Source organism: Amphibalanus amphitrite, unplaced genomic scaffold (assembly GCF_019059575.1).
Source record: "Amphibalanus amphitrite isolate SeventyFive unplaced genomic scaffold, NRLGWU_Aamphi_draft 000344F_arrow, whole genome shotgun sequence".
In the NCBI taxonomy this organism is placed as follows: domain Eukaryota; kingdom Metazoa; phylum Arthropoda; class Thecostraca; order Balanomorpha; family Balanidae; genus Amphibalanus; species Amphibalanus amphitrite.
The window spans coordinates 570,667-583,319 of record NW_024881839.1 but is presented as its reverse complement, the minus strand read 5'-3'; the positions used below and the strand labels follow the sequence as shown (position 1 = coordinate 583,319).

At 55.6% G+C, this 12,653-nt stretch overlaps 2 protein-coding genes across 7 annotated transcripts; one reads left to right on the top strand and one right to left on the bottom strand.

Moving 5' to 3' along the window:
* Positions 1-3,649: 3,649 nt before the first annotated feature.
* LOC122389110 lies at positions 3,650-4,918 on the bottom strand. The gene has a single exon (XM_043380803.1). It carries the CDS (start codon positions 4,916-4,918, stop codon positions 3,650-3,652), a length of 1,269 nt encoding a protein of 422 aa, XP_043236738.1.
* Positions 4,919-6,277: 1,359 nt separating this feature from the next.
* Positions 6,278-12,086, top strand: LOC122389138 (cell division cycle protein 20 homolog). Of its 6 annotated transcripts, XM_043380859.1 has the most exons (11): positions 6,329-6,355; positions 6,936-7,114; positions 7,437-7,559; positions 7,830-8,052; positions 8,386-8,639; positions 9,064-9,348; positions 9,643-9,778; positions 10,071-10,249; positions 10,564-10,745; positions 11,185-11,302; positions 11,557-12,086. In XM_043380859.1, exons 3-11 carry the CDS (start codon positions 7,466-7,468, stop codon positions 11,736-11,738), a joined length of 1,653 nt encoding a protein of 550 aa, XP_043236794.1. In that variant the 5' UTR covers positions 6,329-6,355; positions 6,936-7,114; positions 7,437-7,465; the 3' UTR covers positions 11,739-12,086. The 6 variants fall into 6 exon arrangements, with proteins under 6 accessions (XP_043236792.1, XP_043236791.1, XP_043236796.1 ...); XM_043380857.1 differs by lacking the exon at positions 6,936-7,114 and having other exon boundaries at positions 6,278-6,331; XM_043380856.1 differs by lacking the exon at positions 6,936-7,114 and having other exon boundaries at positions 6,287-6,438.
* Positions 12,087-12,653: the final 567 nt, after the last annotated feature.

The window sequence follows — 12,653 nt, the reverse complement described above, 5'->3', positions numbered from 1 at the left end:
AGACCGGATAGAATGCAAGACGTCAGGCAGGACGGCGTCCCATTGTCCTCTGCTCAACTTCCTGCTCTCCATAGCGAGTTGAACGGCACGCCAGATGGTGCCGTTTAGCCGCTCGCATTGTGAGTTGCCTTCGGGGTGGTACGGTGTCGTGCGACTCGTGGCGATCCCCAGTCCTGTCAGGAAGGATCGAAGCTCAGCTGACATGAAAGCTGAACCGCGGTCGGAGTGCACGTATGCCGGCATCCCGAAGATGGAGAAGAGATGAGTGAGGCATTTGATCACGGTGGCGGTTGTCATGTCCCGGCACGGATAGGCGAACGGGAACCGAGAGAACTCATCGATCATAGTGAGGATGTACTGGTTGCCGTTCGGACTTGGGGGTAGGGGACCTTTGAAGTCCACGTTGATTCTTTCGAATGGAGATGTAGCCTTCACCAGCTTCGCGGAGGTGGCCCTGAAGAAGTTCGGCTTACATCGACAGCAGACCGGGCAGTTGGAGGTGACGCGGCGCACGTCATCCACGGAGTAGGGCAGATTCTTGCTGCGCACGAAGTGCAGCAACCTCGTTACTCCGGGGTGAACGAGAGACTCGTGCAGCTGCTCCAGGGCCGGCTGTGAGGCGGCTGCGCAGTGGGCGCGGCTGAACGTATCAGCAGGAATGTTTTCTCGTCCTGGTCGGTACTTGATGGTGTACGAGAGTGGCGAGAGCTCGATTCTCCAGCGTAGGATCTTTTCATTCTTGATCTTGCTCGACACTTTGTTGTCGAACATGAAACTCACGCTTCTTTGGTCAGTGAGCAGGTTGAAGTGGTGGGTTAGGAAGTGCCTCCACTTTCTGATAGACTCCACGATGGCGTAGGCCTCCTTTTCGACGATGCTGTGACGCTTCTCGGCTTCGTTCAGAGTGCGTGAGAAGAAGGCCACAGGACGCTCGTCTTGGGTAAGAGTCGCTGCGATGGCTTCGTCGGAAGCGTCTGTTTCGATGGTGAATGGGGCGTCATCTCTGATGACGGCGACGACCGCTTGTGAGATGTCCTTCTTCAGCTGCTGGATAGCCGCTCTGCAGTCGGGATTCAGAGGGAACGACGATGCAGAGATGAGGGGACGGATCTTCTCAGAGTATGAGGGGATCCATCTGGCGTAGTACGCGAACAGGCCGATGAGCCGTTGCAGAGACTTCTTGTCGCGAGGTTCCGGCAGCTCTTGAAGTGGACGCAGTCGTTCGGGGTCCGGTCTCAGCTGGCCTCGCTGGATGGAATACCCGAGGATATTCACCGTCTCCAGGCCGATCTTGCACTTGCTTCTGTTCAGCGTGAGGTGGAGCGCATCGGCAACCTCCCAGAAGCGCCGGAGGTTCTCATCGTGCTCCTCCCTCGTCTGGCCACAGATGGTCAGGTCGTCCAGATAAGCATAGGTCTCCTTCAGGTTGTTGGCCGCGATGATGTCATTCATGACGCGCTGGAAGGCGGCTGCGCCGTTCGTCACCCCCATGGGGATTCGCTTGAATTGGTACAGCTTTCCTGCCGCTTGGAACGCTGTGTAGGGTCTCTCAGATGCGTCGATCTCGATTTGGTAGTAGGCGCTGGAGAGGTCGAGGACGCTGAAGAAGCTGTTTTTCCCGACCTTGTTGACGAGCTCGCCGATGTTCGGCAGAGGATACGCGTCCAGTTCAGTGAATCTGTTGATAGTCTGAGAGAAGTCAACGACCATCCTTTTCTTCTTGTTCTCCGTGTGTGTGACGACAACTTGGGCACGCCAGGGTGAGCGACTTGGCTCGATGACGCCCTCGTTTAGCAGACGTTGAACTTCGTTCTCGATGAACTTCTCGTCCACGTGGCTGAAGTGTCGTGCTCTGGTCGCGATGGGATGGCAGTCGGGGGTGAGGTTGCTGAAGAGCCTCGGGGATGCCGCTTGACTGACTTTCATCTGCGCGAGATTGCAGATACTGAGCTCGGGTTCGTCGCCACCGAGCTCCAGGGTTACACCCTCGTGTCTTCGGAGGAACGGCATGCCGAGAATGACGTCCGTGCAGAGATCCGGGAGGATGGACAGTTCGACCTCCTGGTACTCCCGATCGTCAACGGTCACGGTTGACACGCAGTATCCTCGCACCTGTGTTGAGAGACTGGACGATGCCATGGAGACTTTAGACGATCGTGGCAGCACCCTCATGCCGAGTGCGGGGACGAGCTTTGCGCTGATGAAGTTGTCAGAGCTCCCTGTGTCGATGAGAGCTGTAACCTGACGCCCGTTGACTCTCGCGCTCACTGTTGCTGGCGCGTGAGTAGCGGCGGCAGAGCTTGAGGCTGCGAGCGTGGGCGAGAGCTCCGGCTGGCGAGGTTCTTCAGGGTAGGACTCGTACTCCTCCTGTACGGCCGACGCGTTAGCCACCGACTTGGAGCGGCACACCTTCTGCCAATGTCCAGATTTGCCGCACTTCCCACAGGTTGAGTTTCTTGCAGGACAGGCTGCTCGTGGGTGGCGTTTTAGTCCGCAGAAGAAACACGGAGATTGTGAGGCTGCAGCTACGGAAGCGTCTGCAGTTGGAGATGCGGCGGAGGCTGCGACCGGATCGACCCGTACCGTCGGGGACAGGTAGGATTCCGCGTTTCGTGCGGCTTGCTCCAGTGACCGCGCTTGTTGGACCGCTTGGTCTAGGGTCAGAGTCTGGTTTTCCAGTAGTCTGGTTCTCATGCTGGCGTTTCTCAGGCCCCTGATAAAGGCATCGCGCACGAATGCCGCGCGATGCTCTATGGCTGTGACGGCGGCGAAGTTACAGTCACCCGCCAGGTTGTTCAAGGCCAGAAGGAACTCGTCGATGTTTTCTTCTGGCTTTTGGTGCCTCGTTGACAGCAGGTGCCGCGCATAGATTTCGTTTGGCGTCTTCAGATATGCAGCGTCGAGTTGCTTCAGGGCTGCATCGTACGTCTGACAGTCTTGAATCACGTCCACGACTTCTGGTCCGATATGGAGGAAGAGTAGTTCGAGCTTGTCAGGATTGTGACTTTCGATAGTCGTCAAAAAGTACTTAAATCCTCGGAGCCAGAGCTTCCATTTCTTGTGAGCTTGAGGATCGTTTGGAGGGACGTCGAACTTGTCTGGTCTGGCGATCCTCTCCATGTCTTGTCATGAATTTAGTTGAATAAATTGTGGTACCAAAAGTTGTAGTATGAATACAATGGTTTTATTCAACTAAATTCGACCGATATGAGTGTGTACCTGAGGACGAAACAGAAATAACAGATGTTAGCGAGAGCACCACATTCGACAGTAATGGGTGGTTTATCACATTAAGTATTGTATACGGCACGCCATGGCCAGAGCGAGCAAGATCACAAAGGTGGTCCTATATTCTAAATGGCCAAGCTTCGGCCAAGCTTAAGCCAAGCTTCATACGCTGATATGCGACTTTGAGTCTTGAGATGAGTCAATCCTGGCCGTTCCGTCGTTTCTATCCTCAGGATCGTCAAATCCTTCTCCTCCACATCTCAAGACCCCCTGTTCCGGGCTGGATCCGGGTAACTTTATTCTACATTGGTAGCTCCACCCGGCACCCGCCCCCAGGAGCGGGCCCATGGCCGGGCTACGGGGGGCTGTTGTTGTTGTTGTTGATTTTCCCTCCGGCCGCGGGTGGCCCCGCGGCGTAGCCTCATCGGCTCTGGAGGGCCCTGAAGGCGGCCACCAGGGCCGCCACCACGTCACTGCGCCAGACCTCGTCGGGTGTTGGTAGGATGTTCCCTACGGCCGGGCTTTTGAGGCGAACACCCATCAGGCCCGGGCACGTGAGCACTAGCAGGATGTGCCGGGGGGTGTCCGCCTCTTCGCCGCACAGCGGGCACCGGGCGGCCTCGCATAGCAGGTCCCGGCATTGGGCGCAGGCGGCTGAGGGGCTCCGGCCGATGGAGTGCAGGAACTGGGTCGATCCACTCCAGTGGCCAGTCCGGATCTGGTGGACATCGATGGCTGTCCGCCGATCCAGGCCGGAGACCGGGGGCGGGTATCTCGTACCCATCAGCTCCCGGTACCAGCCGGTCGCCGCTCTGCGTGTCGGGTCTGGGTATGACGGTCTGTCCCTGGCCGCCTGGTCCCTGGCTAGACGGGCCGCAGCCTTGTAGACGGTGTTGACGTCGATGGAGGCGATTTCTTGGTCCAGCGCCGCCGCCTCCCCCGCCAGCACGTCCGCCGCCTCGTTGCCTGGGATCCCACAATGCGATGGGACCCACTGCAGCGTCACGTGGCGGTCCGGTGTGGCGATTTCCAGCAGGCGGCTCCATATCTCCGCCCCCTGGACCGTCCTCTGGGCCGAAGGCCCCTCTCTCAGTGCAGCCAGGGCAGACTGTGAGTCGGTGCAGATTATTATTGGCAGTGTGTCGTCACGAGGGTGTGTCGCCAGATGTTCCAGGGTCATTGCGATGGCCAGCATCTCCGCCCTGAAGCTGGAACAGAGCGCTCCTGCGGGCCTCTTCAGCTCAGTGCGGTCATCATCGGCGTGGACGACCAGCGCGCCGGCCCCTCCACAGAGAACGCCTCCAGTCGCCGACCCGTCGGTCCACACCCAGGTCGCACATTGGGTCAGGGACGCCAGGTGGTGTAGGGCGGCTTCCTTCTTCGTGGAGGCGGCAGCTCCGGCTGGGAGCCCCGCTCCGATGTCCAGGTTAAAGCTGATCGTGCCGGTCGGTTGCCAGGGCGGGGGGCGCACGGGGAGCAACGGCTCCACCGGTGGCTCCACTCCAAGGGTCCGCCACACCTCCCGACCCAACTGGCGCCATCCGCAGACGGTCTTGAGGCGCCGCGGTGGGTCCGCCACGGCCAGTCGGTGTAGCGGGTCCTCCTCGGGCAGTGCCATGGCCTTCGCCAGCATCCTCGCCGCCAGTGCTGTGCGGCGCGCCGCGACCGGGGCCACGCCGGCTTCGGCCATTACTCCGTGGATGGGGGCCGACCCGATGCAGCCCGTTATGACTCGGGCCGCGGCACGCATCTCGCGTTCCAGAACTTCAATGTTAGTCCTGGCGGCCGCCGGCATTCAGGCGGCCGCCGCATGTTCGATGGCTCCCCTAACGTAGCCGTTGGCGACGGCCCGGAGTTGTCTCTCCTCCAGGCCCCAGCTGCGACCGGTGATTCGTCGTAGTTGAGAGATGCGAGGGCGGACGCGGCGGCGGAGGTTCCTGCAGTGGGGGCCGAACCCCAGAGTCCTGTCCAGCGTTACGCCGAGTAACTTCAGTTCAGGGCCTCCTTCCACCGTCTGGCCCGCCGCACGGATGCGGCAACCGACGGCGTCCCGGTGGCTCTGAGACAGAACTAGAAGCTGGGTTTTCTGGCCCGCCACCTCCATCTTGTTCTCCCGGGCCCACTTGACCAGGGTATCGGCCGCTCGTTGTGCCCGCTCCCGCGCGACTTCAATCGTGTTACGGGGGGCTCGCGCTGTGTGATCGTGCTCGCTAGCGGTGCTGGCTGGCGTGAGCTGGGCTGGCCTAGATGTCCTCGTGATGGGTTGCCCCGGCGCCCGGCTGGGTATGGGGATGCCCGCCCAGACAAGTGTCTCCTATTCCTATCTTCCTTCCGGCTTTGAAACGGTCTCGTCTCGTCGGACCGAAACAGCCTTATCCAACATACAAACAAAACAATACGTCAATGACTTGAACGGTAAAACTGTTTTGTTTTTGCATAGCATAGGTCTTTGAGACAATCAGCATTCATCACGACTCAACAATGTCTATAAATTCATGAATTTGTTGTGCAAGTTTTGTTGGAAGATGCGCTTGTCGGCAGATCTTCGCCTTTTTTGTTGGGAGCCAAGCTCTTGGCCCAAAAAGACTCGACCATTGCAGAGCTATCGCTATGCGCAGGCATTGGGTGATCGCCAGGTGCCGGCCCAGAGGAAGAGCGTGAGGGATGCTAATGGTCTTATCTTAGGGATGACGATGATGAATGGATTATTTTTTACCTACAGGACCTTTGCATCATGTACGCATTTATTCTGCAAGTTTTAGTGATAGTTCAAGTGATAGTTTTTAGTGATCGAGTCAACTATTTATAGAGATAGTAATGGGCTCCCAGTTTTGTGAGTCGTGAAGATACTAAATAATCATATGCTTCATTGAAGGATTCAAAAGAAATTATGCATATTAGGAAAGTATAAAAATGATTTTGATGTATTTGGAAAATGCAAACTGAGCAAGAAGAGGCTTATCCTGTAGAAAGTGATCAAAGTAAGAAGTACATTTTCTTTCCAGCCCATTACTATTTTAAATGGAAGAAGGCTAAAAAAGCGCACCTTAGACATTCCCGGTGCACTGCCTTCGGCGTTTGAAGAACGCCAGCGAATTTCAGTGTATGTTTGGTATTTCAATTTGGTGTATGTGATGGATTTGATATTTTATTGATTAAGCGGATATACTCAGGACTAAAAATAATCAAAGTAGAAGCAGGTTTTAAAAGGTGACTATCGAATTCCTTCTAGCGTTTTTCTAGCGTTGACCTAATGTGGTTCGAGCCTCGGGTCGACGAGGCCAAGTCAAAGTGCTTTTCAAAAATCAAACCCTTTGTTGTAATGAATTTTTCCTTTGAAAGTCATTTTGGTTCAAAGCGAGGATCAAGATGGTATATGATGCTTATTTAGAATTAAATGAATTGGGTTGATACTTTTTTGTAGTTGTTCTTGTAACTCAAGCTCAAATTGAAATAATAAATGATAGAGACTTCACTGTGTTCTCAGTCTGGGCCCTGTTTCACCGGTGATAGCAGCACGCTACTATTCCATTTCATGAGCTGATGTCACACTTCTGGTAGTGTTGGAGAGCTTGTTGACTCATGACTGGAGAGCTTATTGGAGAGCTTGTTGAAGGGCTTGTTGACGTCTCCATTGAAACCCAATTTGACATGTGTAATAGCAGCGTGCTGCTATCACCTGTGAAACAAGGCCCTGGACTCTGCAGGCCGCAGGGTGCCTACGAAGGTATGAGCTAGATACCTGTATGTCTTATTTGCCATGCCACACTAACCAAAACAGAACAGAACTGTCAATTTCACTGCATAGACAGAAAGATAGCCATATACCTTGTCTCCTTTCTGTCTACTTGCATGGCAGAAGAATCCCTGCATGAACTAACACAAGGTAGGTAACTTTACCCGGTGTCCATATACTAACAACACTAACATGTGAATCCTTTTCGAACCATCCCTGTTTCACAGTGCCTTTGAACAGTCATGACTAAGATGAAGACACTACCAATAGTGTTTTTGTACAGAACCAAGATGGTCAAGATTTTCCTTTAAATTGTTGAGCAAATTTATAAACTAGTAATTAAGCACTGAGGAACTGGTGTTGAGGTTTTTAGTTAACAGGTCTGTTGCCAAGTCTTCTGAGTTCTGAGCATGCATTAATGAACAGAACTAACAAAGCCCTTTATTTAAAGTTTTGCTTGTTACTCTTCCAGAGGCATTCTGTGGAATATTCTAGCCCAATATGGAGAACAAGTTCCCAACTCAGAGATGGCAAAGGAAGGCAATGGAGCAGGGAGTGCAAAAACTCAATGTTCCTAAAGATATCAATACCTCAGGTGAGTGCAGCACAACTTTCTAGTTTTTGAGGCTCTCGTGACCACTGACCAAGTGACTCAGTGATCCTGACACACTGCATATGATTAAATTTAGTGGTTATTGTTTTGCATCACTTAGAGTACCATAAGTACTTCTAACTGCCAAAAGTTCCTACCTTACTATAAGCTGAGGTCAGCCATTGTACCAAGTACCAACTACCATCACTATCTGTGCAGTCTGCTCAGTCTGTTGTGTCGTGAGTACTGTCAAACCACCTTTCATCCCATCAGGATTCGGTCTAAACCTCTCCAATCTCTCGCTGAACACTCCGGGCCTGTCTGGCGGCTCCAACAAGTCGTCGCCGGGCCGGTGCCGGACGCCGGGCAAGCGCAGCAGTCCGGCCCGTAGTGCCGGCACTCCGGGCCACAACACCACCGACGGTGCGCTGACGCTGCGCCCCGGCGGACGGACCCCCACCCGGGCGGCCCCAAAAACGCCCAACGGCGGTGACAGGTGGGTGCTGGGAGAGCGAGACCGGGCAGAAACGGCGACGGAGGGGAGGGGCTGAGTTCCGGGTAATGCTGATTCTTGGTGTCGGGTGATTCGCTCTGCATTTGAAGTGAACCATGTCTTTGCATAGGTTTGTTGGAGGCAAAGCGTTGATTGCAAAGCATCTTCGCACACAGCGAAAGGCAATCATATTGACCGTTTGGGATCGTCGGTACCCCAGCACTCCGCTGTCTCGTGAGCACAACGGACAGGCTCAGTTCGATGCGTATTCGGTGACCGCCAGTCTGGCGGACACCGCCTCGCCGGCACCACTCTAACAGCCCTCCTCCCTCGCAGGTTCATCCCCTGTCGCGGCACGACTGACATGGAGAACAGCTATCACTCGCTGGTGCGCGCGGGCAGCGGCGGCAGTGCCGACACCACGGCCTCGGCCAGCTTCTCGGCCACGGGCAGCCCGACGGAGGGGTCGGCCACCGCGGCGCCGGCCACCGCCGACCAGCAACAGGCGCTCGCCGAGACGCTGAATAACGGTGTACCGCGCGACACCCGCATCCTCTCGTTCCGCGCCAAGGCGCCGCAGCCGTCGGACAGTGAGTAGTGAGGAGGGGGTAGCTGAACTGAGAGGTTGGCTCATTAGATCGTGTTGAATAATGAATAGTAAGGATATAGTGGGGATTTCATTTTTACACAGGCTCAATTATAAGTGGCATGATGTGGGAATGCGAGTTTGCAGATCGATCAGTTGGTATTCCAAGGCATTCAACGTAATTGGCTCACGTAGCTGATATCAAGTTGTGAACATTATTATGTTCTTTCATCATGAGGAAAGTGAAGGAATTATTATCGTTACTCGATCTCCGCTGGCTGTCCCGTCACCGCCGCTCAATTTTTTCCACCCACCTAGTGTACTGCTGCCGACTCCTTCACGCTCTCAACCGCTTCGTAGTCTCCCCTGCAGGCTCCCACCACCGGGTGTCATCCGTCTGACGGTCTGTCCCTCTCTCCACCCCACAGGCTACGCCAACGGTCTGCGCGTGCTGTACAGCGCCAGCCGCTCCTCGGCGCCGCGCGCACCATCCACACGCTTCATCCCATCGGCGCCGGATAAGATTCTGGACGCGCCCGACCTACTCGACGACTATTACTTGCACCTGCTTGACTGGAGCTCCTCGAACCAGCTGGCTGTGGCGCTCGGCAGCTCGGTGTATGTGTGGAACGCTGCCGACGGTACCATCGCCAGCCTGACACAGATGGAGAGCCAGGAGGACTATATCTGCTCACTTTCCTGGGCAAAAGAAGGTACGGCGCAGCGGCGGCGGGCGCCCATCCGTCTGGTCGCTGGGTGCGAGATAAAAGCTGGTCTGTGCTTAGAGAGATATTGGTCTGTGTTAGGTCCGTTGCTGTTCGCTAAACGTTGTTCATTGTGAATGACGATCTCGAGAGACTTTTCGACGTTTGAGAACTTCACATGCTTTCTCCTAGCCCCCGCTCAGTCGCTTGCTCTGCGCGGCCGTTGTTATTTTTCTGAGCACTGTAATTGGTTTTTTGGTTTTGTAATTGTGCGTGGTTTTTGACTGGTTTGTCCTCCGCCAGGCTCGTTTCTGGCCGTGGGGGACAGCACGGGCGCCGTCCAGCTATGGGACGTGGCGCGACAGAAGCGGCTGCGGGTCATGGCCGGCCACGAGGCGCGGGTCTCTACACTCTCCTGGAACAACCACATCATATCCAGGTCAGTGGCATATGCGTACACACTACACAGGCTACATGTGAGGCCTAGCCTGAGTCTGTAGCTCAGTCAGGGACCCACCTCGTCTCCAAGGTAGATGTGTGACTCGTACATCGCTCTTTGAGTGGGAATATCCTTTACTGCCACACTGCTGATAACTTGTCGACGTCCAATGATGACTCCGCCACACTTGTTTATGGTCATCTTGTTACGTTGTTACAGCTCTCTTCCCATTCCGTCTTCAACTCACAGCACTGTGTGTCTGTTGACTCACCACTCCTTCTGCGTCTTCCAGCGGCTCTCGAAGCGGGGCCATTCATAACCACGACGTGCGCGTGCCCAACCACCACGTGGGCACGCTGGCGGGCCACGTGCAGGAGGTTTGCGGCCTGCGCTGGTCCGACGAGGGCCGCCTGCTGGCCTCCGGAGGCAACGACAACCAACTGCTCGTCTGGGACGCCGCCGCCGGCATTGGTGAGAGGGGGGAGGGGGAGGCAGGCAGACTGAATGAGTGACTGACAGACTGACTGACTGGCTGACTGAATGACTCTGATGTCCCTGTCTGGCACCGGTATGACCTGTCTGACGAGATGCATCTTTGTCTCATCAGTAAAGTTAATCCTGTCTGACTCGATGGTCTCTTGTCTCACTCTCTGACCTCGGCGTACCCATCTAACCCAGTCTGACCCGATGTCAGACTCTCTGTGATGTATCCCATGTCTAGCCCACTGTCTAATCCTCTGTCTAACCCACTGTTTCACCCGCGGTCTCGCCCTGTGCTTCCGTAGGTGACGCCAACAGCGAACCGCTGCACACCCTGAACGCCCACCAGGCGGCCGTCAAGGCGGTCTCCTGGTGCCCCTGGAGCCCGCACCTGCTGGCCTCCGGCGGCGGCACGGCCGACCGCTCCATTCGCTTCTGGAACGCCTCCACGGGCCAGCTGCTCAACACTACAACCACTAACTCACAGGTGAGAGGAATGGGACGTGCACGAATCTGTGGTGAGAGGGATGGGACGTGCATGAAAATTTGGTGAGAAGGATAGAATAAGGATAGATAGGACGTGCACGGATCTTTGGTAAGAGTGATGCGAGTGGCTGGGGATGTGAAAGGGACCTGTCAAATCCGACAGGTAGGGCACACATCACACCGCTTAACGGGTGAGATTGGCTTGGTTACCTCACAGACCACAGGTGAACATCACGGCTTCTAATGGAGCTATTTGCAGGTGAAGTAGGGGACACTGTGACTAACCTGTGTACGAAATGCGCCGTATACACCAATGCTCGCGAGCAATATCAATATATTCCGGGTTATTGAGATTATTGACGGCGTGTTTTCATATTAAGAATGTTGCCTCCGTACCCGTCTGAGCGCGATATGACCGATCCCCGCTCTCCCTTTGCCAGGTGTGCTCTCTGGTGTGGTCCGCTGAGTTCAAGGAGATCATGTCCGGTCACGGCTTCAGCTACAACCAGCTCACCATCTGGAAGTACCCGCAGATGACCAAAGTGATCGACCTCACAGGTGAGCATATGTGTGCATTGTGTGCTGAAGCAGTCTTGATCCGGGAAGACAGTACGTCCACGGGACTGGAAGGCTGTGTAACGGGCCACCTGTTGCGGTGTTGTGAATTGGAGCTCAAGGGCGCCGCGTCGACCACTAAGATCATTTTGCGCCTAAGGGTCTTGGGATGTTTTGTGGCTGGTGTGTGACGGTCGCCGTGAGCGCTTTGTGACGATCGCAGTGATCGTGACGTTATGTGTCTCCCTGTGTTACAGGTCACGAGTCTCGGGTACTGGAGCTGACCGTATCGCCCGACGGCTCCACGGTGGCCAGCGCCGCCGCCGACGAAACGATCCGACTGTGGAAGTGCTGGCAGTCCGACAAGAGTAAGAAGGCCAAGGCTTCCACCACGAAGACCAACCCCAGCGCACTGCAGCTGCGAGGCGGCATTCGATGAGAGCCGCGCGCCGCGATTTAGGCTGTGGATGCGTGTACATATGCCCTGTATTATAAAATCACGGGCGGACCTTGGACGTCGACTCGGTAATCACGACGAACTGAGCGAAGAGGGCGAAGTGGTGGATGGCGTATTGTGGATAACTGAGGGCCCGGGGTGATCCGTCCGGGTTAACAAGACATTCGTACGATACTGTCCCGCCGCGACCAGCCCTCGACTGTTCCGGTATCTGGTGGCTGTTTTTTACTGACGCCCCCGGCGTCCTGCAGTATGTACATAATCTGACCATTGTACTGTGCTCTTCAACTCAATCTGTCGCCTGATTTACAAATAAATGATTAAACTTGATTGATATTTGAAACGGGTGGATATTTGTGCCGAGTTGGGGTAGCACGAGCTTTCCCAGTTCCACGCCGGCTGTTGTTGTTGTTGTTGTTCCCCCTGGGACCTCCTTACGGAGGACCATAGCCGAGAGGCTCCCTATGGCGAAGGTAGCCGGCCTCCAAGGCAGCCACCAAGTCGGCGTCCCGCAGCCGCGACGGGTCGACGTAGATGCTGCCAGTTAGCCGCAGGCGGGCGCCAGCGAGGGCCGGGCAGCGGAGCAAGACGTGCTCCGGCACGTCCGCCTCCTCCCGGCACACGGCGCAGAGCGCCGCGGGGCACCGCTTATCGGGGCACTGCAGGCATGCCACGGAGGGGTGGCGGCCGCGGCTTGGCTTTGGAGCCGCAACAGACGGCGGAGGTCAAGGTCACCGCTAGGGCGGCGGCGGATTTGCTGCGTCCGTGCTACCTCAACTCGGCACATTCGTCCACCCCCGATTTGAAATGAGGAATACTTATGTGGCTGGTCGTCACGATAGCAGTTGCGCTTTCCACTGAGTTTATGTTAGTGAGGAGGGCTATCTGACTTAGTTT

Coding starts and splice junctions, on each gene's coding strand:
- LOC122389110 (XM_043380803.1), bottom strand. CDS start 4,918: ATGGCCGAAGCCGGCGTGGCCCCGGTCGCGGCGCGCCGCACAGCACTG.
- LOC122389138 (XM_043380857.1), top strand. CDS start 7,466: ATGGAGAACAAGTTCCCAACTCAGAGATGGCAAAGGAAGGCAATGGAG. Junction 10,250..10,563: donor GGACGCCGCCGCCGGCATTG/GTGAGAGGGGGG, acceptor GTGCTTCCGTAG/GTGACGCCAACAGCGAACCG. Junction 11,303..11,556: donor CAAAGTGATCGACCTCACAG/GTGAGCATATGT, acceptor CCTGTGTTACAG/GTCACGAGTCTCGGGTACTG.